This window comes from Apus apus, chromosome 1 (assembly GCF_020740795.1).
Source record: "Apus apus isolate bApuApu2 chromosome 1, bApuApu2.pri.cur, whole genome shotgun sequence".
Taxonomy (NCBI): domain Eukaryota; kingdom Metazoa; phylum Chordata; class Aves; order Apodiformes; family Apodidae; genus Apus; species Apus apus.
In genome coordinates, this window is record NC_067282.1 from 123,224,049 (window position 1) to 123,250,569 (window position 26,521).

The 26,521-nt window shown below is 36.7% G+C and overlaps 1 protein-coding gene across 1 annotated transcript in view; it reads right to left on the minus strand.

Annotated features, from left to right (window-relative positions):
* Window positions 1–26,521, minus strand: part of VWA3B (von Willebrand factor A domain containing 3B) — a 75,628-nt gene that overhangs the window by 13,798 nt on the left and 35,309 nt on the right. Inside the window, exons 15-24 of the mRNA XM_051615636.1 lie at window positions 24,075–24,173; window positions 21,699–21,878; window positions 20,464–20,591; window positions 18,891–19,069; window positions 18,067–18,208; window positions 17,187–17,291; window positions 16,919–17,069; window positions 12,660–12,778; window positions 9,765–9,815; window positions 7,397–7,616 (exon numbers count right to left, since the gene is read on the minus strand). Coding sequence (XP_051471596.1) covers window positions 7,397–7,616; window positions 9,765–9,815; window positions 12,660–12,778; window positions 16,919–17,069; window positions 17,187–17,291; window positions 18,067–18,208; window positions 18,891–19,069; window positions 20,464–20,591; window positions 21,699–21,878; window positions 24,075–24,173 — 1,374 coding nt within the window. The remainder of the gene's footprint in view (window positions 1–7,396; window positions 7,617–9,764; window positions 9,816–12,659; window positions 12,779–16,918; window positions 17,070–17,186; window positions 17,292–18,066; window positions 18,209–18,890; window positions 19,070–20,463; window positions 20,592–21,698; window positions 21,879–24,074; window positions 24,174–26,521) is intronic.

Genomic DNA, 26,521 nt, shown 5'->3' on the forward strand with positions numbered 1-26,521 from the left:
CTTCCTAAAAAGACATATTTATTTTGATACTCAATTTTCCCTACCAGTCAATAATGACAGAAAAGATGGGACGAACTTGGACTAAATTGTTCGCTCTCAGTTTCACTATAACTATCACAAACTCTTTTTTCCAATTTCCCACAAAAAAAAAATTACAAAAAACCCTAAAAAAAATTCTAAAAATAAGCAAAACACACAGACAGGCAGCAGGCAAAGATCTAGTTTATAGGTGAGGTATGTGGAGTTTTTTATCAATGCTTCTGTTTTTCAGGCTCAGTCTAATCCAAAAGCTCTTTTCACAGTGCTGAAGTCCAGCCTAACAAGGGCTGATCTGAATGCAAAGACTTACAGCTCCACAGACAGAAGACACTATTTGAGGAAACCATTTACTTAACTCCTCAGGCTCCAAAGAGACAGCTGCTGCTGAATATTTATTATCAACTAATTTGTAATGCTTGACTAATAGCTTGGACTACTTCCAGCACTCTCCGTTAATCCAAACATTAAAGACTGAGCAAGCATCCACAATGGGGATGCTGAGTCTTGTAGAATTCAGGTGGCTAAAAAACACAGTCTAACTTCAAATCTGTCTCCCCCCAGGCAGTGGGACCCCACAGACTTTGGGTGATCAGTGTGACTGACCTAGCCACTGACAGAGAGCCTGTTTTTAGGATATCGTTCTCCAGCATTTTCATTACAAAAGAGCACTGCCTTATTCTCACAGAATTTGACCCTGTATAGCTAAGCTTCTGTTCAAGGCAATGCATTAAACCACAAGTGGTAAAGGAGACTTTGTTTCCCCCTGCCAATATCTACTGTTTTTTTACAAGTCCCTTCCAAAGAGACTAGGTTGTTGTTGTCACCGTTTGACTCGGGTCTGACAACAACACTCTCGATCCCCCCCCCCCTCCCATCCAGGTAGGGAAGGAGAGAGAGAAAAAGAGAGAGGCTTGGCTGGATTGAAAACTAAACTACACAGCTTTAATTAAACGCCAATGATATAAGAAAGTATATACAATTATATACAAATGTGTTCAGGAGATGTACAAAGCCCCTATTGCCTCCCACCACCTCCAGCAACTCCCACAGGGAAGGAGAAGCAGGAAGGAAGTTGTCTTCTGTGACCTCTGACCTTCCTCTGAGCTTACGTAGATATATGGAATGGAATATCTCTGGCCAGTTTTGCTGTCTGTCTAACTCAGCCTCCTGCGGGGGAGTCATAGATCTCCCTGTAGTGTCTGAGCTGGCAGAGTGAAGGTGCAACCTTGGAGCCCCAGCAGTTACAAAAACATTCCACCATTATCAGTCTTAGTTGGAACACTCTGCTACTAGTTGAAAGCAAGCTTACTGAAGGAAAAAAAATCAGTAAAAGGAAAATTGGCTTCATCCTGGCTCAAACCAGGACACTAGGTTTTGCACTTCCCTACCATGAGGTTAGATTGGAAGACTATCCACAGATGTCCACGTATCTTGGTTCTAACTCCAGCTTTTTGCAACCCTGACAACTCCAGACCAAGCAACCACTACTTTTTTCAGACTGTCAGTGCCAACAAGCTCGTTCTGTGTTGACCACAGTCCATTTTATGAAAGACCCTAACTTTTTGCAGCCATACACCATTTGTCCAACAGGTGGCTTCCCTGATGACACTGGAAAATTTGACCAAACATTTCTAGGTTGATACAACTTTTTGTTGCTGTGCTATTTGGGATGCTTGTTTCCTTTTCCTCAGGACTGCTCTCTAGCCATTCTTCCCCTGGCCAGTATTTGTGTCTGGGGTTGTACTGACCCAGGTGCAGGACTTTGCAACTGGCCTTGTTGAACTTCATGAGGTTGGTATTGACCCACCTCTCAAGCCTGTCAAGGCTGGATGGCATCCAACCCCTCTGGATGGCATCCCTTCCCTCTAGGGTCTCAACTGCTCCACACAGCTTGGTATCGTCAGCAAGCTTGCTGAGGATACACTCAATCCCACTGTCCATGTCTCCAACAAAGATGTTAAACAGCACTGGTCCCAGTACTGATCCCTGAGGAATGCCACTTGTCTCCACTTGGACACTGAGCCATTGACCACAACTCTCTAAATAATTAAATCAATTGTGCATGAAAAACAGTTTTCAGAAAGAACAGACTTAATGAGCCACTAGAGGTCCCTTTCCACCCAAATAATCATGCTTTACAAAACACATTATGCTTAGTGACCTTTTAAAGTTATTTTTATCACATGGTGACCATTCAACAGAATCACACATGGTATTGTTAAACCAACAAGTGTAAGCCTTGCACTTTAGAGCTCATCCTAAGAGAACTCTCATAAAAAACCTGGCTGCTCATGGCCTGGATGAGTGTAGGATCTGTTGGATCAAGCACTGGCTGGGCAGTCGGGCTCAAAGAGTGGTGGTCAAAGGAGTCCAATCCAGCTGGGGCCAGTCACATGTGGTGTTCCTCAGTGCTCAGTGTTGGGACCATTTCTGTTCAACATCTTTATTGATGATCTTGATAAGGACATGGAGTGTATTATCAGTAAGTTTGCAGATGACACCAAGTTAGGTGGGAGTGTTGATCTGCATGAGGATAGGGAGGCTCTACAGAGAGACCTGGATAGATCAGATCGTTGGGCTAATGTTAATGGCCTGGGCTTCAATAAAGCCAAGTGCCAGGTCCTGCACTTGGGCCACAACAACCCCAAGCAACGCTCCAGGCTTGGGGAAGTGTGGCTGGAAAGTATCTGGCAGAAAAGGGCCTGGGGGCTCTAATTGACAAGCAGCTGAATATGAGCCAGCAGCGTGCCCAGGTGGCAAAGAAAGCCAATGGCATCCTGGCTTGTATTAGAAATAGTGTGACCAGCAGCAGCAGAGAGGTGATTGTCCCCCTGTACTCAGCACTGGTGAGGCCACACCTGGAGTGTTGTGTCCAGTTTTGGGCACCTCAATTCAAGACAGATCTCGAGGTGCTGGAGCGAGTACAGAGGAGGGCAACGAAGCTGGTGAAGGGCCTAGAGAATAAATCTTATGAAGAATGCTTGAAGGAGCTGGGAATGTTTAATTTGAGAAAGAGGAGGCTGAGGGGAGACCTCATCAGTCTCTACAACTACCTGAGAGGTCATTGTAGAGAGGCTGGTGCTGGTCTCTTCTCACAGGTAATTACCAACAGAACAAGAGGGAAGGGCTTCAAGCTGCAACAGAAAGAGTGGTTGGACACTGGAACAGGCTGCCCAGGGAGATGGTGGAGTCACCATCCCTGGATGTGTTTTAAGGGTCGTTTGGATGTGGTGTTGGTGGATCTGGTTTAGGGGAGAACTTTGTAGAGTAGGGATGGTGGTTGGACTCGGTGATCCCAAGAACTGAATGGTTCTATGATTCTATGAAACACACTATTTTAAAAAGTATATTCTTAATGAGAATGAATCCTTAGCAATGAATGCAGCTTTATCTCTCTGCAGAATCTGAAAGCCATTAATATGCAGAAACAGAAATATTTAGTATGAGACAAAATGTTCTCCATCACTCTCAAAGTCCCAGTTGTGACACTTAGGGAAGGAAATACTTCACACGAAAATGTTAAGGTTAATGGAATGCACCAAACTGTTCTGGAAGCTATCATGCTTGGAGAATAGTAATGCCATTACCCCACGATACTTGGGGTGATCTAGTAAGGAGTGGGTAAAAAGTAAATAAATAGTCCTTTTACTAAGTGACATAATATTGTAAGCAGCTTTATAATTCAGTGAGAAAAAAAAACCAACAAAACACAAGAAGTGATGGTTGACAGTTACATCTGAGAAGTTAAAAATAGAAACCATACAATATTTTAAGTGAAAGTAGTTACTTATTAGGGAAAAAAAAGGTGTTACATTCCTCATTTTAATATCTTTAGATGAAAGCTGAGTGCCAGCCTGAAAAGGAAGGTTTTGTCCACCTATGCTTTGATCTGTACAGCAAAAGGAACTAGGTAAGCTGAGTAAAATACAGTCTACAATTAGCACTCCAATTAGGTAACCATCAACATTTAGTGGTTTATATTTTGCCTGATAATAACTAAACGTGTTTTCTCATTTCATAAGGCATTTACTTCTTGCATCACTGGAGGTCTCCACACATGTCACAGCCCTGTGCAGGTGGATGCCTACTTCATGCTCTTCCACTGGAATACCCTTTCACAGACAGGAGCAAACACAGCAGCCTGAACACAACTCCCAGAGGTCAGAGCACAGAGAGGATAACCAGACCATTAATACAGTTGTAGGCTTAAACAGAAAGCTCCTGTAGCAATGACATCCAAAAAGGATTACTGATTCTTTTAAGAAGTTGTGATGGTAATTACGAATCCTTAAGATCTAAAAACTAAGGGGTTTTATTTTTAATTTATTGAAAAAAAAATAGCAGGTAATTTAAAAGTCTGTTTCGTTGAGTAAACCTCCAGGATAATGGTGATTTTTCTCACAATTACAAATTCGTTAAGTTCCATATCAGCTATTACCTTGATACAATGTTTTTCAGCTGGCAGTTTGATTTTTATACTCATTTTGTAGACAGACATCACAGCTGGAAAAACCTCCAACAGCATTTTTAAAAGGTTCTCCAGTTTTTCTGGGGTTTTTTCATGTTTTTTCCTCCACATAAACGGAATTCTAACTACATCTGCTTTGCTACCTCTCACTCTTAACACCTTTCAGTTGCAGATTAGCAATTACTGAAGATGGTGCTCTTATTAGGCTCCTAAAGCAGGTTGACTCAGGATATCTGATTGCACAATGTTAATCACATCATGACTGAGAGCACACTAATTTTTTCAAGGCAACAGTAAAATGACAGTTAACAAACAAAACATGAACATGTTTATGTTGCTCTTGGTTTTGGGACATTATATGGCAGGAGTAAATCAAAATGGCTGCATTAGCTATGTAATACTTTCAGGCTAATTAAAAAAGATTATCTTGATTAATTTTACAAGACCTTAAAATGTTTTCAAATGTACAGTCTTAATGTAAAAAAAAATTCTCAAAAGCTACAGAATACTTAATTTAATCCTTACCACTTACTTCTATGGCTTGTGCTATCATAACATATCCCATCCAATTTAACACAATGTTTTGTAACTTGTCATAGTATGTAAAAAGCAACATGGTGAAAACTTTTGTTTCTTCACCTCTCAGTGAAGAGGGAGGTATATCTCCTCCAAGATATGTCAAATTAAACAAAAGACTTTTTGGTACATTCTGGTGAGTATCCATCCAGAGTATGGATACCTGGCATCATTTACAATTGTAAATTCAAATTGCACATTCCCACTCCTAGCTGACAACTCATAGTACAGGTTTGTACTGTGCTCATTTGAGTTTCTCTTAGCTTACCTCTTAAAATTGTATGTATTTGTTTACATATATTTGCAGACATCAGGGCAAAAAAAACCCTATTACCATCATTTGATTAAGCTTTGTACAGAATACAAAGGACAGGAATTTCCTCAGCATTCCCTGCAACTAGGCCAACCACACCTTCAGATTCAGTCAAAGAGTAGTTTCCCTCATTAAATGACATAAAACAATGAAAAAGGGATATACATATATATCTCTAAATAGATGAGCTTTATGACTAATCCTCTCTTCGTTTTTACTTAGCCTCTATTTGAATGTAGCAGTCTGAGAAAATATTTTATTTCTTATTAATTTCCTGGATAACTTTATTTAATATTATCACAGTACTACTCTACCTAGACAGCAGTTCTACAGAGACAGCAGCACTCCCAGGGAAGCACTGTTTGATGAAGCTTTAAAAACTTGAAACCGAATAAGAGAAATGGTTTGACTTTTTCAGAGGTAAGTACTTGGAATTTTAAAGTATCAATAGTTTACACAGAAATGTCTCCATTGGGGAAGATGAAATAGCTTTTAAAAACTTAAAATTATGTTCTTAATTTTCCTGATAATTCATATTCTTATCTTGGAGGTAAAACCATCAAGGTAGAATCAATTTTTAAGAATGTTCTGGAGTCCTTAATATAAGAAGAACATGGACCTGTTGGACTGAGTCCAGAGAAGGGCCACAAAAGTTTTCAGAGGGCTGGAGCACCTCTCCTGTGCAGACAGACTGAGAGAGTTGGGACTGCTCAGCCTGGAGAGGAGAAGGCTCTGGGGAGACCTCATAGCAGCCTCTCAGTACCTGAAGGGGCTACAGGAAAGCTGGGGAGGGGCTTTTTACAAGGGTGTGTAGCAATAGGACAAGGACAATGGTCTTAAACTAGAGCAGGGTAGATACAGATTAGACATTAGCAAGCAGATCTTTACAATGAGGGTGGTGAAGCACTGGAACAGGTTGCCCAGAGAGTTGGTGGAGGCCCCATGCCTGGAAGCATTCAAGGTCAGGCTTGAGCAGGCTCTGAGCAACCTGATCTAGTCAAAAAGGTCCAGGTGCACTGAGGAGGGTTGGACTAGATGACCTTTAAAGTTCCCTTCCAACCCCACACATCCTATGATTCTATGATAAAATAAAAATAGGAGAATAGAATATTGTAACCTAAGATACATCTTCTGACCACATATATCTCCACAGAGAAAGCTAAAATGAAAAAAGTATATTCTCTCCTTCAGTAAAGCAGCCTAGAACAACTTACTAGTCTTATTTTATAATTGTTTCTTCATGTATTTTCACAGGTATTTCATCAAACCTCTCAACAGCATTCAAAGTAAAATAAAAGGTTCATTTGCGGGACATATGTATGGATCAAAAATCACAAACTTCAATCGCAGTTTCAGAGTAGCTAGACTACTTTCTGCTAATGTATTAACGGAGTGAAGAAAGTACTTTGTGCTCATGAAAGGTAGGTGTCCACTTCAGGATGAAGTCCAGATGCCACTGACCACAGCACTGTGAACACAAGCCACCAATTCATGTATGCCTGCATTTTATGGGCAGCTAAATATTAGTGTCTGAGTATGAAGCCAAATCTCTTAGAAAATCCATCTTGTCATAGAAGAAATATACAAGAGAAGATTAGAGTGCATTTTTCTGACATTACAAGATATTTTAGTCCTGGTATCAGATCCTAATCCAATCACAAATCTTGTATCATAATTACCTTCAATATCTCTCTTCTTTCTCCTCTTCAATATATAATTGTGCTGATGTTGCAGAGGAGAAAAAGATACTTTGCTCAGATTTGTTTTTACGAGGCTCGATTTCTGTGGCTTTCACAGCTTCAAAACTTCTGCTTTCCCAGTACTCCAAAAAAGTCTCAGAAAGCTTTCTCTCTTTTTAACTACCTTCTTTCCTCTATCCATTTGTATAGCACCATGCTAAATGCCTACTTTAACAGCTATAATCACAGAAAAATAATCAATCCAGAAGCCCATACTGAAGAGGAATATCTGGGGGGGAAAAATTCTTTACAATCTATTACCTTTTTATTGTTGCTTATCTGTGATTCTGGGCTTTTCTCAGTTTCCTTTTTGACAGCTTCCTGAAGATCAGAGGCTTGTTGTATATATGTTAATGCTGCCAGTATCTCATCTTCTAACAATACTACATCTTCACAGGAAATTGGCCATCCCAAATTCTCTAACGACTCCAGCAAAGCTTCTTTATGCTGCATATATTGAACTGGCCCATCCTCTTTAAATCTTAATTAAAAAGAAATATTAAAAATTAATAATCGCAAGTAGGAAAATATTTTTTTTGGCAGTGCTTTACAAATAGAAACACAAAGTGTAAAGGCAGAATAAAACATCAGGTTCATCCATTCTATCTTCTGTATGTCACAAGTTCTTATGTTTCATCCAGCTACTGTTGTGTTTAGTCAATTAATCACATCTCCCTTAACCTTATCTCACAGAACAATTCAAGTAGCTGACCATAGATGTCTGGTGCCATTTTTAAATGTCTTGGAATATTGTTGTCTGGAGGCAACAAGAAAGAGCTTGCAGATACTACTGAGAAATTATGGATATCACTGGTCATTCAGGAGCAGCACCTAGGGACAAGTCACAAGCCTTTAGACAACCTAAAATGGCACCAGGTGTCTAATAAGTCCTGATTTGCCTCATCAGTCTTGATGGATCACATGAAAAAGAGACAGTCCTCTGTGGCTTATTCTTCTGTCACTCCTGCACTGCTCATTTTTATGCAAAAGTCAGGAGTCTGCTTCCATCTATGGTTCAGATTATGTCAATGTCCACTAGACTAAAGAGCCAGTCTGAAGCTGCACACTGAAGGTAACTGTACACTGAAAGGTCAATTAGATACAGTCTCCTTGTTGATAAAAAACAAACTGAACCCTCCAAAATCCAGAACAAGTAGAATTCTTTACATCTCCAATTGGAAGTAATATACTTGTTTTTAGTATTCAAAAAGTAGCTCTCTTGTGGCTCTTCTCTGCAGCTTTCCCAACATTAAAAAAACCCCATGAAACCTAGAACTGGGAAGAGTATTTAAGTGTCTGTCTTACCACCACATACAAGCATGGTGATGCCTCCATGTTGTCCTACTCCTTGTCACTGCTTTTCTCTCTGCTCCTCTAGGAACTGCTTTGTATTTAAATTACCCTGACTAGTATAGTTATTTAGCTATGTTTTTTTCCTCTATTAACTGAATCCATTAATAATATACCATCAATGTCAAATTAACTTATCTCCTGAGTCACATCCCTGAGCCATTTTGAACACAAGCACAATATTACCACTTCTCTAGTACATTTGAATTTCCCTAGTATCTGAGATAACATTTTACTACACCCTAGTGAACCAGAAAGCTCCTCAACCAATTCTTTCAGGGCTTCTGTGAAAAAAAGTTAGTAGACTTTGCTTATTACTCTCACTTCCCAGATTATTAATTTTGAAATGATGTTGTAATCCTTTTGTAATACATGAATATGACAATTCAAATTGTAAATTTAGAAGTTAAATAGGTCAAATATTTAAATTTCTATGCATCAATAAAACATGCCCCTCTAGCAACAGACTGCACAATTGCTAGGATTCTTTTTTTTCTTATATTCATAATTGACCATACCTTACCAATAATAAAATATTTTAGATACCACCCAATCAATTTTTTATACTCTACAGCTCATAGTCTATCAATAGACATCTATTTTCCTTTTTTTTTAAAAAAATTATATGCTGTTTTTTTTAGTTTAACAGCCTTTGCTTCCTCTCTGCACCAGAACAGAGTTTTAGTTCTTACTGACGATAGAATTGTGTAATTTTTGCTCATTAGCTTAAGTCTTAAAAGCATTCTAGTTTGTATTCTCATTTTTCTGCCTAGGAATATTTCCTGCCATCAGTTGATCTTCATGTTGCTCTCTGAAGTAAACAGATGCTAACTTCTCCAAAGTCACTCCTGTTTATACAGTTACTAGTGTTCTAAATGAATATACAAGCTAGTTTAGAAGTACAAACTTCCAGGGTTATCTAGAGTTCCAGCACATGCTGTAAAGGTGCTTATTTTCTCTACCTGATGGAGAGATTTACCTTCATGCCAAAGGCAACTATATGCTGCCCTCCCAAGGCCCTACCACTTGACACATTAATAGACAAGCACCATTCAAATGGAATGCAAGTCCTTTCCTTTAGAAGTAATCAGCAACTGTATGAAGGATGTCTAGAATTTAATTTTACTCCATATCACACATACATTTTTGAAAGTAAGGTATAACTATAAAATACTAGAAAATCAAACCAATCGGTTACAGGAACAGTGATTACAACCTATTGAATATTTATGACCAGCCTTTCAGAGGTAAATTAGAAAGCCAAAAGGTGATAGCTTACTTGTCTTTTTCCTCCTGAGGCAGTGCTCTCCAAATAATTAGGTTTAGGCGCCTATTAAAGAAAGCAAAGCAGTTTTTGAGGGAATGCAGGTCCTTGTGCATCTGACCATGTCAGAACTCACAAATAAACAGAGTTTCTCAAGGTATCTGCACTGATTTGTATTCCAAGAGCAATGTATCATTAAACTGTATCCTTATAATCTGGCTATGAAATTATCAACTGCAAGAGAAGATGGGAAAACAGCATCTTCCATCAAGTAACAACATGACTATTTCAGGGTCATAAAAAGATTAATGGCAATCACTGCTGCTTCCTGCTAAGATTTTCTATGGATGGTTCTCTTCAGCACCAGCAAGCTAAATCAAATAACAAACCTGATTAAATGCCAGTTAAGCTAAGCACAGCTCTTCCAATTAAACCATTGCAGAAAACTTTAGCCCAAAGACACATGGAGAGCAAAGCTTTTCCTTTCCCTTTCCTTTCCCCTTTCCTTTCCCCTTTTCCCTCTCCTTTCCTCTCCTTTTCCCTCTCCTTTCCTCTCCTTTTTTCTTTTTTTCTGCTAAGATAACCCCCCAGTTGTGCCATTCAGGCTTCTACTTCATTAATCTCTGGCTGTGACAAAAATCTACCTACAGGTAAACAGAAGTGATTGTCCCACAGCAATGCAGTTCTGAGATCTTTGAAAAGCACCACTAAACTTTCTGCTTTTGCTTTTTAGGCATGAATTATAAGCTCTTATTAGGTCATCTATTTTACAGGTTTCTCTGTTTATTAACACCTCAAACAATTAAGCCATTGCTCAATTACTGCATTTCATAATATAGGAAATAAACCTGTACTGATGATACTAATTGTTCTAATTATAGAAAAATTTTCAAACATCCTTTGGAAATGGGGAACTTCACTGAGCTGATGAAGACAGGATGCAGAAGCTCCCAGCCAATACACTGCCCTTGAGGAACTGCAATAACCTGATTAAAGATATCACGTGGGAACTCATTTAACAGCTACAGTGCTTTTAAACCACCCTCACCTCCAGAGTGGGCTGTGAGGATGTCCCGCCAGGTAGCAAGGACCCAAAGATGCCTAGACAAGGGGTAATGGATTAAAACTGGAAGAGGGGAAACTTAGATTAGACATTAGGAGGAAATTCTTCACTATAAGGGTGAAACACTGGAACAGGTTGTTCTTTGTCAGAGAATATCCAGTATATCTTTGTGCCTTTTTCAAGGCATAAAATTTCTGCCTTCACCATTTTTGACCCTCTTAATCTGATGCTGAAGTAAATCTATGTACAGGGAAAACACTGTAATACTTCTGTTCTTGAAACCTGCATGTTCTGTCATATGGCCTCATCTAGAGATGCCAGAATAAATCTGTGACTAATCACTTTTCACAAAGCTCAGCTGCAGCTTTTGCAAATTCAATTACTGGAAAAGTACTGTGGTGCTTACAGCAAAATAAATCTGACTGGATTGCTGGTTCACATGTAAAGGAAAAGCAATGAGAAATCTTTTTTAAGTTGTGAATTTTAAGGATCTTCAGGCAGATCTCTCTTCATCTTTTTCACAGAAGTAGGGAACCCAATCCTACTACTGTAAACACACTGATTCGTTGACCTCTGTGGGTAAATAATAAAGTTTTAAGGAAACCGAAAATGCTGTCAGGAGAAGATCATCAGAGTTTAACCAGAAAACACTTTTCTTCTCTCAAAATTGAAGTCAATAAATGTAAAATATTCAATGGTATGGCACAGCAATGAAAAACTTGAATGTTTCTTCAGAAGTCAGCCTCCACAATATACCACTTGGACCTTTTACCAAAATGAGTGACAAATCCAGACTTCTATGAGTTCTTCATCAGCATGATACGGCATTGTCTCAGTGAGAGAGAACAGAAAAGCAATAGATTTTTTTTCACTGATTTCCATTAATATTAGGCACAGCAAGCTACACTTGCAAACCACAATTTTTTACTTTTACCACAGAAGATGGATAAATTTAGAAATAGGAAATGGGAATGAAAAAGAGCGCTATTACATGTTTTAAAAAGAACCAATATGATCATAGAGCTACAGAGGGGAAAAAAACCTTTAAAATTCCACCTCATTAGAACTAATTAAAAAAAAACCCAAACCTAAACATTTGTCATCAAGGGGTTTTTGATCATATAAAATAATTATATTTGTAAATATTACTAGAATGCAACCTGAATAAATATGTCATTTACTGAAACAAGTCTAGTCAAAGCTCTCTTAAGGTTACTGAACTTAGTCAAGTAATTGCATTACTTTTTAAAAAAATACACAAGGGTAGATCAAAGAAAGAAACAGCTTAGAGATACCATTTCCTTGTCCTGTTTACTTCTGATGTGCTTTTACTAGCATTTATATGAATAAACACAATTCGTATCTTTCTAAAGAAGAATATAAATTGCCAGTATCTTATAGGTGCCTTAGATGCTCTTGCATCCATCGTTAGGTGCTAGGCAGTTGGCAGCAAAAAGCAGGCCACTAATTTTAATGTCAGTCTATGGATTTAGGAGCTTATTTGTACATTAATATTCTGGCTACCACTGTATTTTTAGGGGGGATTCCTCTCCAGGAATTACTGCTTTCAGGATTATTCCCAGAAAGTAAAGGAATTATTCACTGAACAAACATAATATGAGAAACATGTTATTTATTTATTATGTCCTTCCCAACTATCTGGTTTTTTCATTCTGCTTTTTTAAAATAAAAATCAATCTTTTTCCTACAGGTTGATGGTGGATTTAAGTGTGTCAGTGTGCAGAATTACCATTATTGAGCAAAGCATGTATGAGCAAATATCCACTACATAAGAAAAAGCTTGTATTAGACTGCAAACATGATAAATTTCTAATGAGTAAACTTGCCTTTCATATGATTTAATTGCTTGTTCCAGCTTCTCCTTATAGGTATCAAGATTCACTGCCTGAGGAGTAATTAGTGTGATCTCCTTCTTGTTGTTGCTTATATGGGCCAATAGTAACATCTATGACATAATAAAAGACAAAGACTTCATTTATCATGCAACTTTTCCTCCACCAGAATAAATGAATGCTCATAAGTCCATGTCCAAGGATCAGAACAGACAGAAAGAACACTGGAAGGCTGCAGAAAGATCCAGGCACACTGAAGAAATGTCAGAATTAAGACAGTTTCCAGCCTGTTAGTAAAATCTTCTGAAATTACAAGGTCGCTTTATGCAGAAGTTCCAAAATTAAGATTCCTAACTACTAGTCAATTATAACTAAATCAGTGCTGTCAAACAACTCCAATAATGCAAGGGTAGGTCAGAAGGGAGACATGCATGTCTAGATCATGACCATATTCCAGATTGTATTGCTTTAAACGAACACTTTCTTATACTTATTACCATCTAATTCCAGCATAGACGTGTGAAAGTTACCTATTTAAATATATTTAATATACTTATTCTGGAGGACCATATTTTCTAAGGAATTAGACTACTAAAGATGGAAATAAACGTTTTTCACCACCACACTGGCCACCAAAGAGTGAGCAGGGTGGATATTGCTCACTGAAACTAGTCTTAATTAACCACAATAACACTTAGGAATCTAACCAGATTGGTCAGAATCAGGAACTTCAATACTCTTCAAAAGTCACAATACGGCATCTACATAAGTTAACTTCATTAAATAGAAAGTCATACATTTACAAGTATATCTTGAATACACAAATCAAAGGGTAGAAGAGGATGATGCGTTCCAATCTCTTAGTCCAATGTCCCTCCAGCTTTCAGCCTCTTAAATTACTGAGAAGTTCATATAAGAAAAGCTATTTTATATATCAATGTTCTGATGATTATTACAAACAGAAAAAATCCAAGAAAGAAATGGAGAAGATGGAGAGTATTACACTCCCCAAAATTATGTTTAACACATATGGTTGAGTGGGAAGCTTCGACAAGTGTTTGTGTGAGATCAGGATATAGGTGACAAAAGGAGAGATGAGGTTCAACTTAAATAAAATTAAAACACCTGTTGGGGGAATAAGGCAAGAAATCAGAAAATAAAACAACAAAAAGACTTTTTAGGTTGAGGACATTTTTCATGGATTTTTTTTTGTGATGGAATCATCACAGTCTAGCTGGATTCCAAATTACTGCAGAATGACCATTGTTTCAGAAGCAATGGTGCAACTTTATATTCCCCTCTCTTTCTGAAAACAACTTTTCTCTGATTAATAAACCTGTGTCACATCAGTGTCAGACCATGTCAAAGCTCCTCATATTAAACTAATCTCAAGATCACTCAGAAGCTAAAATTAACGGGAACATGTCAGTGAACAACCTTGCCAGAGAGAGACGACGTAAATCTCTGCCCAGAACTGTTTAATACAGTTTACAAAACACTTGGAATAGAATCTGAAGGGCATAAAAACATAACATGCTATTGCAGCTTTGAAGACTAAAACCAGAGTCGAATGTTTTCTTAGCAAATAGTAAACTTGACAATTTTACATACTTTGAGAACAATGAAACTGCTTGTGAAGACAAGTAAATTTGACAGACTCAGCTGAAAGAAATCACAGGGAAGCTTTTTCAGTGCCAAAATGTTTTGTCATCTTCTAAGTTAAATACTTATACTTTCATATCAAAAGAATTCACTTGTTTCAAAATGGTTTTTATTTCAAAACCAAAATTTCAATTTTTTAAAGACAAAACCAAAGCACAATAAACCTAGAAAAATTGTCCTTATTTTAGACCAAAGAAGATGTTTTGGTTGGCTGAATCTGAACTCGAATCTTTTGAGAAAAGCATTAAGTCAAAACTCCATGACTTGCAAAGCTGTACTTAAGATGCCACAAGATTCAATAGGTACTCAAATGGTTCTATGGGAAAGGTCTGCTCCAGAACTACCACAGCTTCACTCACTAAGACAAGCCCCCAAGCTAATTAATTTGTTTTCTGACTATGAATCTGATGGGTACTTTAATGAATTAACTTCTTTGAAATAACTCTGGTGAAACTGACAGGTAACACAGAACTAAAAACAACAGGTAAGTCTCTTGTTAATGAACAGTTGTCATGGAAACCTTTTGCTTGCTGTATCTCCACGGTGGGAAAACTGTTCATTCCATCCTCACTGCTAGCAAAAGCCAAAAATAAAAATTATACTATCCCCAGAAAAGCAAACAAGGATGCTTGTATTCCACACCAAGAAAACTAAGATCTAAGAAGGAAGAATGCAAATATGTCTGTCCATTTATTATCATAGAATCATAGAACAGTTTGGGTTGGAAGGGACCTTGAAGATCATCTACTTCCAACCCCCCTGCATGGGCAGGGACACCTCCCAGTAGACCAGGTTGCCTTATCTGCAATTAAGTCTTCTGAAACACTGGAATAATCAAGATTCTTAATCAATTTGTTAATGCATCCTATTCAAGCTCTATGTCTAGTCTCAGAACCTATTTGCTGCTTTTCCTTAACATGAAGCTGGACAGTGAGTGGTTTCCATAGCTCATAAATTCTATTGGTTCCACCTCATGAGCAACTCTCAACCTTCTTTTTCCTTTCTGTGTTCTGTTTCAGATCCAGAGAAATCCATATCTCTGCTCACAGAACAACAGTTTTCCACTGTGTTTCTGTACAACTAATGGGGACTAGCAGGTGTGAAACAGTGGTAAAAATTGTATCTTACTTTGTGTTTATATTTGTGATTCTCAAGAAAGCCCATGGATCCCTGTTTAGAGTCTGTACAGCAGTTGTACAATGAAGAACTTAATTCAGCCCTGAAGTAGATTACTATAAACTCCCATGAACTGCCATTAAAAGTTACCTGTCCACAGCATTTGCTGAATCATAGCTTTGACTGATTTCAAACAAACACCACTCTTTCAGAGTACTGTTTTTGCAAACAACAGTGCAAAAACAGCTCAGGATCATCTGGAAAGTATTCAAAGGAGTCTTCATCTATAAAAATGGAAGAAGGATCTCTACTCAGTGGGTGTACTCAGAAGAAAATGGGAAGTGACTGCTCAGAAATCAGACATAAGAGTTATGTGAAAGTTACAGTGTCTTTTGTTTGACGTTTCACTTACCCTACATTGTTTTGTGCAATTTTTAAATCACTGAATATGATTTTCTTTTAATGGCTGGTTTACCTCTGAAATGTTAAAATGAGTATTTTTAATGCTTTTGATAAAAAAATCCATGTTTTTCTCTCATACAAAAAATACTTCACACTTCAAAAAATTCCTTAAAAATCTTGGGTTTGGCTTGTTTTTACTAGAACAGAGGATCTTGTTTTGCTTTCACAATCTGCATGCTACAGGAAAAAATTCCCTTCCTATATTTAATAAAAAACACATGAAAACTTGAAAATGTACAACTATGTACATTTGTTATATTTTACTTAGCTGTATATCACATTATATTCCAAAATTCTAGCTCACACCTTATTGTTTCAACAGATGCTGTTTAGCTTTTTCTTTGAGTATTGTTTAAAAAACAGTTTTTATTAGTTAAAAGAAGCTGCAGTATATTCATAGGACTCTCAAAAGAAGCATCACACAAGAAGAATAAAAGCAACTTGTCACAAAATTATTTTCCTTCAAGTAGAACTGGAAGTAGAGCTTCCTGATATCCAATTCATCATGAATTTTGCACAATCTCACTGTTGTCTAAACCTAACAGAATTAAAGTTTAATTCCTCAGTTCCAATACTTTTCAAAAGGTTTAGTGGATACAAGGAAACCTTGACAATGCACAGATTCCCAAACTGTGCACCTAAAGAGTTTTCCAAGTGACTTTATGAACCTAAAATACATACTTCAGTGAATTAATATGTATTAGTAGGGGCTCTGATGCTCAAGATACACCTGATGGCTGCACACTGCCATCAACTGGTAACTGTGAAAGAAAAATACATAGCTCTAAAACTTAAGAGTAAAGTCTGCAAGAAATACTGTTAGCTATCTGTTTTGTCTCCTTACTGATGCATGAAGGAACATTCAGATATGCATTGTACACGTAGAGCATGTCAATAATTTACACTGAACACTAGAGAATGCAATTATGATAGTTCTAGAAATTAATTTTTAAATCCTTTACAAAACAGTGCCAAATTTTATGTTTGCCTTTGAAACAGTGTAAGAGTTTTACCTCATCAGATTCTTTAGAAAACACATGCTTGTCCAGAACTTTGATGTATTTGGTACTATGAGGGACAGGAGCTAAGGCATCCAAGAAAGTGAGTCTCCTAGCAACCAATCCATGAGTCTTTAACCAGAGAGCTGAAGATGTACCTAGAGAACTAGAAAAAAGAGACTGTGAGATGTAGCACAAGGTAGAAATACATTTGAGAAGTTTGAAACTACTGAAGAAAATAAAAGCTATAATTTCTGTGATGTATGTATATATGCACACATACCTTTTAGATGTCCTCTTCACAGCTTTCTGCATTTTCAGATCTAAGAAAAAACATTTGCATTTCATTATCTCAGTTTTTGTGCACACAAAGGTACATATAAATAAGCTGACATGCAATAGGTTTTTTTGACCCTAGTAGCAGTGTCACAGACTACACAATAACGTATATTTCAGTTGCTAAATTAATCAATGAGAATTAAGTTTCCTGTGTTTCTTGGTGCTTGATCAAAAGTTCTATGAAAATCTGTGAAAAGGCATATCAAGAACTAAAAATAAGGTGTCAAAATGTGAAACAGTCAAATATCTTTAAGTATCCTAGGCTAAGTTGTAGAACAACTTAGATGACCCATTGTAAAGTTCAGAGCTGTGTGAATTAGTGAGAGAAATCAAAACTATCTGTATGTATATCCAAGTGTTATTAGAAATACTTTCTCTAGATGTGCATCTGTCCCAGAGAGCATGTTTTTTGCAAGTCTAAGCATATTAGTAAAGCGCAGCCTCCTTTTACATTGGTACTCCAGAATTAGAACCACCACTCTCAACTTTAACCTCAACATGGAACTTGAATAAGTACAAATTACTGTATCACAACAACAGTCTGTTACTGTATTCTACCCAGATTCTTTACAGCTATTGATTCTGTTGATGAGAAGTGACTGTGATACCCTTTCAGCACTCTAAGGCAGAGCTGTATCACACTTCTGCAAACTGCAGACAATACTAAGCTGTTACAATAACCTCCTGTGCATCCAGCTCTCCCCAACTTTGCTACCTTTGTTCTGCAGCTTTGCAGTTTTGCCTCAAATGAGGTGCCATGAGTTACAAATGTAGCAGGAGAAAAGTTACCAGCTGCCCCACAAAGAGATTCCTATTCTGGCAACTTGCCTTTGAAAATGGTTTCACATTTCATGTTCTTTTTGACAGAAAAACTCTTTTTTTCCACAGATATTCCTTCCTCTGGGCTTTTATCCCTAGATTTCACACTGTGGCTCAGGATTCGCAGCAGACTTGTCTTTGTTTGCCCTGCAGGTATTGAAAGAGAAAGAAAGGAACAGCTAACTTACTGCTCAAATACCTGCGCAGCTTTTTGAGTTCCTCTTTGGTATCCAGTCCCAAGTTTTAAGGGACTGCCTATAGAAGACATCAATCACAAAATTACTTCAGGACTAATTGGCACTTTGCACTTTCCCAAGGATGAAGACTCCTTTTACAGTTGGGTAAACTAGGTTTCAGACTCCATATCAAGGGTTCTTCAGAGAGAAAGAATGTTACAGGTGTAGTAAGGAGAAATACTAGTGTAAGTAATGCTGTAACTAGACAAACTTAGATCAGCTCTTCATTCTTGCCAAGGAAGTACTGATTTTGAATAAATAAAAAAAAAAAAGATGAGGGTTTAATATCCACTGTTAAAAGACTGTTTACAGAGCTTTCAAAACATTCTGTCAAAATAATTAATTTTTCATTGCAGGGTTTTTGATAAAGCATAAATGAGCAGGTGTTTGTCCGTCTGTTCGGGTCAAATGAATAAAATGGCTGAAAAGTAAAAATGAAGAGAAGTTACTTAGAAATCCAGAAAGATATTTATTTAAATCATAAATGTTTCATTTGTCCCTAAAAGGAGGGATGTTTTTTTGTTATTTTTAACAGAACCTTTTCAAGACAGTGAATAAATTATGCTAAGAAATACACTTCATTTTAGTCCTACCTGCATATAATGCTTTCTTCCTTCGGACTGGGCTGTCAGCACTGGTTTGACAGATTTGCTGACATGGTGTCAGTGCTGGATCTTCTGAAGAACAGCCTGGCCTACTGCTAAGAGGAGTATTCAGCTCTTCATCGTGCTCAGTTACAGAAGACACAGCATGTGTCTGTCTGCCATTACTGCTTTTAAGCAATAAAAAGAAGAAACAAACAAGAAATTACTTCAAACATATACAACTGCTTTAAAAAACACTGAAGTCTTCTGATAATTTAAATACACATTTCAAATGCTTCCAACAGTGTAAAATATTTTCTTAATTATCCTAGTCTGCATTTCAAAGGAGAGTTCAAAGGAGGTAAAATATTCATAGTTTTTAAAGCTATTTAAATATTGTCTTTTAGCCTATTTTAAATATGTCAATTACTTTTCAAGGCTATACCCTTATATATGTTCAATAAGGTCAGAATGCTCTATAATAGCCACCTTACATCCTGGGGGAAAGAGCAAACCCTCCCTTGCCAATGACAATGGCAGACACACACATTCACACAGATATACTTATGTCCCTGCAGGGATTAAAAACGTGCAAACACTTATCTACATTTTTACACTGGACATCCTACCTGCCCTTCCACACATACGAGATCATTCCACAGGACTCTCTTCTTCTATTTTACTTTATTTTTAATACCTTTATTTTAACTTACTGCTTTAAATACATTTCTGCCTGAAAAATCTGGGTGTTTTAAATGTACTTTTTCACTTTTGTACTATTACTGCACTAATAAGTAAGGCACCAGGCAAACTACTTTTTTATTAATCTCCTGTAGAGATTTCAAGTAATTTCACATTTGAAGCTAGGTCTGTGTTTGTTGACCAAACAGAAACTCAGTTTAATCAGATATGCAGAAAACATTTCTTCAGTGGCTCAGGAGTCTGACTTCAGTACACTGTGGAAGGACCTCTTCTTGCATGGTCATTCTTGGCATCATGAGATTTTCAATATGTTTTTCAACTGATACTGAACATGAAACGATTTTGAATTAGGAGACTACTTAACTTTTTATAACAAGCAAGGACAAATATGGCATGAACATATAGACACATGTAAAACAAAAATGTGAAAAGAAGTAAGATGAATTTCATTCACAGAGTTTGCCATCTTTTAAACACACACATTTGTATGCAATTTAAGTTTCAATCTGAACATCCCAGTGAGTGGCAATTTAGTCACCAAGTGAATTGTAGCAATTGAACAAAAATTTGTCATTAATTCTCTAAATCAGAGGAAGCAACTTTATCACATGTTGGAGACAGAAAAATATTTTCACCTCTTTGCTTTAATTGTTCTGAACAATTTGAGACTACTTGATACTACTGAGTCTATTTTATATTATTTGAGACTATTAGTGAATTTCTCCAGATTTTTCTTCTCCATTACTGCAATTATTTAAAAAACTCCAATTTTTTCTGTTTAAAAGAGGAGAATGTTAGAGCTTAAAAATGCAAGACAATGAAAAATCGTAAGTGTAACAGTTCATATCTCTTATAACATAATAGCAGTATGAGGACATACTTATTCTCTGGGTCATTTTCTCCCTTACAACAATCCATCATCAGACATTCAGTATGAATGTTCTTCATTTTCTCTAGGTCTTTTTCTCCTTGTTCAACCTCTCTTTTCAAAATATCTATGTCTTCACTCTAAGAAAAACAAAATCAAATGTTTTATTACAATTACTCCTGATCATTTCTGAACCGAAACTACGCAAGCTCTGATAATAATTTTGAATAACGACTTAGTTAGGAAAGCTGCATAATTTTGTATACTTTTTCAGGTAGTTTCTCTGTGTCCTAAATCAAAGTATGCTTATTCACTTTCTGTATGTATTAACAGGTGTATAGAAAACAAGATTAATATGTGCTTGGCAATGCAGCCTTTCAAATTCTTCTTCCTTTCTAGTAAAAAGACAAGCAGTCCCTAACAAGCCAGCTAACCCATGAGATATGAGCAGCCATATTTCTGAGCTCCCCTCATTCCAAGCAAGCAAGCAAATAAATAATAAATAAAATACATCTACATTACAAAAGTTCTCCTGTCACTCTACACATCACAGCTCTGTCACACATTGTCCCCAAGAGATGGGAAGTAAACCCATACTCTTCAAGTCAGCTTTGGAACTGACTGGGAAACATTGAGACTACAGGAGGAAACAGGAAGGAAATTCTGACAATGATCTCTTTACAGCTCACACAGGGTCAGAAGTCTGGAGATGGACAACACAGGACCTCATCTTTCCAACAGGAAACTGTCATAAAGTCACACATTAGCAGAATCACCAAAATCACCCAGTACACTCTGGTATTTTTCAAGAGCTGGAGTGTTTTCACCTCTTCCTTTTCACGGGTGTCTGCAAAGTTCTACATTTCCCTGCTACTGCTCCTGGTTGTTCTCATTGTTCCACTACCAGCATTTCTAAAATTTGTGGAACTAATTAACTGAGTGACACCTTTAAGTAGAAACAAGAATATACTTTAAACGGGTGTTTCTATTAGTTTCTTCAGAAATTTCCTGCTGGGGATTGTTAGATTGAGCTGCTCAGTCACACTTCATAGGTCACTGCTATTCCAGTAATTCTACTCGTACTCATAAGCAAAACATGTTACCCATTACTTTCACATCACTTCAACTCTGACTAGGATTAACCCTCATTTTAAAAATAATCTACTGTAATACAAAATCACAATTATGTGAGTCTTGTGGTTCCTTCAATAGCATGATGACAGAAACATTTCTTCTTGGATACTCACAATAATAAACTCTGCCTCAGGATCAGTCAAATAAATGTTGTAATAACAAAACCTTCCCCCTGTTTCAGTAGAGAGTTCATACAAAAATTTATTGGCTTCTCTGTCATCACAGTTCAAGGACACAGTATGGATCGGAATTTTACAATGGAGCTGGACCTGGGCCAAAATTGTTTGGGGAGGCTGAAAATCAAAACATGTATATTAAACAAAGTATGGAGAATATGAAAGAATTTAAATAGTCATACTGTCACTTGGAGACAGATATAGATCAGTTAAAAACATATATTTTATATGGTTCATTGTTTCGTAGTTCTATAAAATGACCTAATTTTAAACTGAATTTGAAACACCAATAATGCATTAAGACACAGGATATTCTAATAAAATAAAATGCAACTTGTATTCAGTGCTCATTGCTTCTGATGTCTTAGAGGAAATGACTAAAGTATGGGAAATTAAACTACTACATTGGTGTTTAGTAGCATTGGATGTGTGTAATTGAATATATTTTGGAGGTCGGTATTTTTATTAAGGTTAACGAGTTCAATGAGAAGTTGATTCAATGCCAGGAAAAAAAAATAGAGGCTGAGAAAGTAGGATAGCTGGTGTTCCTCCTCCAATAAATAAATCAAAATTAGGTGAGAAAGTAAAAGGTTTGCCATGGCTAAAAATGTTGAAGGATCTGGTAGGAAGAAATTATTGACTCAGTTCTCTGATTTCTGATAACACTTTGATTTTTCAGAATACTGTCATAATTCTTAATAAATTTAGCTCTCTCCTGATATTTGCAAAATAATTGTTTATTGCACTGCATTAGTGAAAGGCAATCTTGGTCATTCCCCTTTTTTAATCTAAAAAAGTATAATATAAATCACAAAAGTCATTATTAACTAGGTAAAAAGAAATTCAGTATTCATTCATTTCCAGCTTAATATAAATATTAAAATTAGGAATCTGAATAAGTGTATGTTAAACCACATTACTCTTTATTAAAATATTAATATATGCTCCGAAATAGCAGAAATGTGAAAGAATGTAAAAATGTTAATCTGTTGTAAACTGAATTTTAACAGGTGATGGCCAATCATAATCAACTTGTCTTTAGAAAATACCATATATCAAAACTTAAATTAAAAACAACATGGAACGATGTGAGTTGAAGCTTCTCTTCTGCTATTTTCAAATCAAGTTTACATTTTTATATTAAATCACTCTGCAGTAAATAAATCCACCCTTCCTTGTGTGCCACTTTCCTTTCATCAAGAAAAATAAAATAAAAAGGGAGCCTTTTGTGTTCTTCTTTCCTATCAACATATAAAGTAATTATTTCTGCAAGTTTGTGAAGCTTTCTGAATCCTACAATCACAGGACATGCTTCTGTAATTAATTCCACATGGCCTTCAGCCTAGCTCTTTATCTAAGTAAAGCCAGGATTTTTCTGCATATCCACCATTACAGCTAAGTTAAATTTTCAAGGCCAAATTTTTAAAATGCCAGTCTCAGCACCTGGAGTGGTTTTCACCATGTACTACAGATTGAAAGGGTTTTTTTTTTTCAGTTTTTACTTGGTGTTATATAACATGAAATAGCATCAAATTAACAACACATTCAAAAACTAAAGCATACTTTTTCATTATCCACTTAGAACTAGAAACAAAGCAACTCAGGCTGCTGCTACTCCAGACTTTTACCTATGTGAGATCAAATCTGATTCAGTGGGATAAAAATGAAATCATACAGAGACCTAAAGGAACAATATTGATGGTAAAATCTTTAAATGAAAATAATGTAAATCAATAATGAGGCCCTTACTCCTCTGATATGACATAGCTTTTGTCTGTGTTCTGCAAGAGAATGTAAGACAGTTCCTACTGAAATATTTTACATGTTCTGGTAGAAAAATGTTGATCACAGACTTTGGTTTTGTTTGTTTGTTTGTTTTTATTTTGCTATCAGTCATTTTCTTTTTAGGTTTTCAAGCCATCACACAAGACTAAAGGTTTCAGTGTTTAAATCCAACTATATCATGGGGCCATCATTATTTTTTTATTTTTATTTCATGAGATATTTTTACTAGTTAGGGAGATATCAAATACAAATACTAGCCCTGATTCTAACATAAAGCTTTATGATTAAGCCACTACCAGATCCTTCAAATGACTCATGAGAAACATCATGAGTTATCATGCTCCAAAGACTGGACTGTGGCTGGGGAGTTCTAATCAAATCCCTTTCACAAACAGTACATTTCTCAGATATAATTTTTCAATGGTATGACAACCTCCAGGAGACTCAGCTCTCCAGGTATGATATTCATCTCATACATTTGCTGCAGCCTCCTGGCACCATCACGGTAGCAGCACAATTCAGAAATACCTGGTCAGGTCTCCCATCAGTCAAGAGGTAAATAGCCTGAGTGGCAGTATCAGCAAGAGCAATTTGGAGAGCTTGAAATGTATTTGTGGAACTTCCAGCCTAAGAAACCAAAGAGACAAAGATATAGCTATAAATGCTAACAGTTCTTTGCCTCTGTTCTTAAATTAATAATGACAGTGTACATATTACAGAACTTACATGAGTAATAAAAGTGAAAATAGTTATGTCAAATAGCTGGAAAAATCAAAGCAAGTGTCAAAGAAGCAGAAATTGGTACAAAATTGGTATTCAGTGCTTATACAAACACACATAAACAAAATGCTGGGAAAAGCCATGACTAGAAGACTACAAAGGGAGGCTTAAGATAAAAGATACATTCTGTTACATTTTCCCACTGCTACTCCTGATTGCCAGCTGATCACACTCCCTTGAAATACATATTGTAGTCAATAAAATAATTCAAAAAGTTCCCAAAAGAGTTGCAGAAATTTATCAAAAATAGGGAAAGAACTTCTCAGATTTCTGGACAACTTTTATTTCCATACTGTCTCATATATACCTTCTCAGCACATCAACATAAACATAATTTATTTTTTAATATGAAAGTTAGTTGTAATAAAAAAGACACAATAAAGCAATACTATGCCCCCTAAAAATTAATGTTTGAGTAATATTAGCATTTTTCCTGTGTCATCCACATACTTAGTGACCATCAGGTCTTTTTTCTTTTTAGACTAAATTCAGCTCTAAACTTATCAAAATGCATTTAATGACTTATAAGAAACAAAAACCTACAGTTTATGTCTTCAGATTTCCACCTTTCAAACAATCACAGAACAAAACTTTCCAAATGTAAGAGAAAAGTAAGGTCTTATCCAAATGGAAAAGTATTCTGTCAAGTCTTAGTCTTTTAATGAAAATAGATGAGCCCCTGAGAAGATATGAGTCTGTCTGATGCTAGTGCAATACTTGAGCAGTGAAGACTAGTGATGTGAGAGGAGGCTCAAATCAACATATATAATGCATTACTGAAGCCAAATTTAAATCACTAACATTCATCCATACATGCAGAAATATGTTAAGAGCTAGAATTATTTCTTCAGTCCTATTCATTGTGTTAGAACTTCTTCCAGTCTGTCTCTCCAGCAAACAGTTCTATCAGAAAGGGGTAAAGTAAGTAAATCAGCTGGAACGGAGATAACACTCTGAGAGGGACTGTGTATGGCTGTGTAAGAATGTTTGGGCCAGGCAACAAGATAGCTCAGATAATATACTGTGATCCTGTCTTCCAATCACAAATGGTCCTTACCAGCAACCACTCATAAGAAACAAATACCCTAAGCCATTCTCTTTGTGTTAAATAGATCTAACATTCCTAATACACATGGCAGAGGGGTTGGAAATAGATGATCTTTAAGGCCCCTTCCAACCGGACTATTCTGTGCTTCTATGTTTTACTAAGCATTCTCAAGGTTTAGGCACGTACCATTCATTGATGTAAATTGGCCATCCTGGCTTTTTTTCAATAACAGTACATGATGCTGGTCAGATTTGAAACAAAACAACTTCTTCCACACCCATATCATGGGAAAATACTGGGAACGCTGATGATGCGAGGGAAATCTCTATCTTATAGTAAAACCTGGTACTTTTCTACTTCTCAGCTGGTGCTGGTACTGTTACGAATGAGGACTGCTGTTCGCAGTATTTAAACAAAGTTGACATGCTTCAACTAGGTGGCATGATCACTCCCAAAATGTTTAATGTTATCACCCCTAAAGGATGTTTAAGGAACAGTTAGTGACTGTGTAGAGCCCAGCTGCCTTATTCAACATCCTGGGACCAATATGCATAAAGCAAGATCAAAGGATCTGATTAATATTCCACAGTAATCTTCTGTCCATTTCAGCTTGACTGTAAAGCCAGCTCTCCGATCTCAGACATATGCCTGCACTGATTTAAACAGAATAAAAGGTCAGCAGCAGATGTTATCCCTTAAAAAACCAAATAAATAAACAAACACAAAAACCCCAGACAGTTCCTGTACCATTCCCTGTATCATTTCAGAACCAAAAACTTGTAAGGAAATTTATAAAGAAAAATGCACAACTTCATCAATAATAAAGAAAAAGGCCATTCCCAAATCAAGATACAAGATGGTATTAAATTACAGTAGTTCAAAGTATTATCCAACTTCTGTGATGCTGTACCATGTATATGGCTTATCATAGAATCACAGAATCACACAATGCTTTGGGTTGGAAGAGACCTTAAAGATCCTCTAGTTGCAACCTCCCTCTTCCCACTAGACCAGGTTGCTTAAAGCCCAGTCCTTGATGGGGCATCCACAAGCTCCATGGGCAACCTGTTCCAGTGTCTCACCACCCTCATACTAAAGAATTACTTCCTAATGTCTAACCTAAATCTCCTCTCTTCCAGTTTAAAGC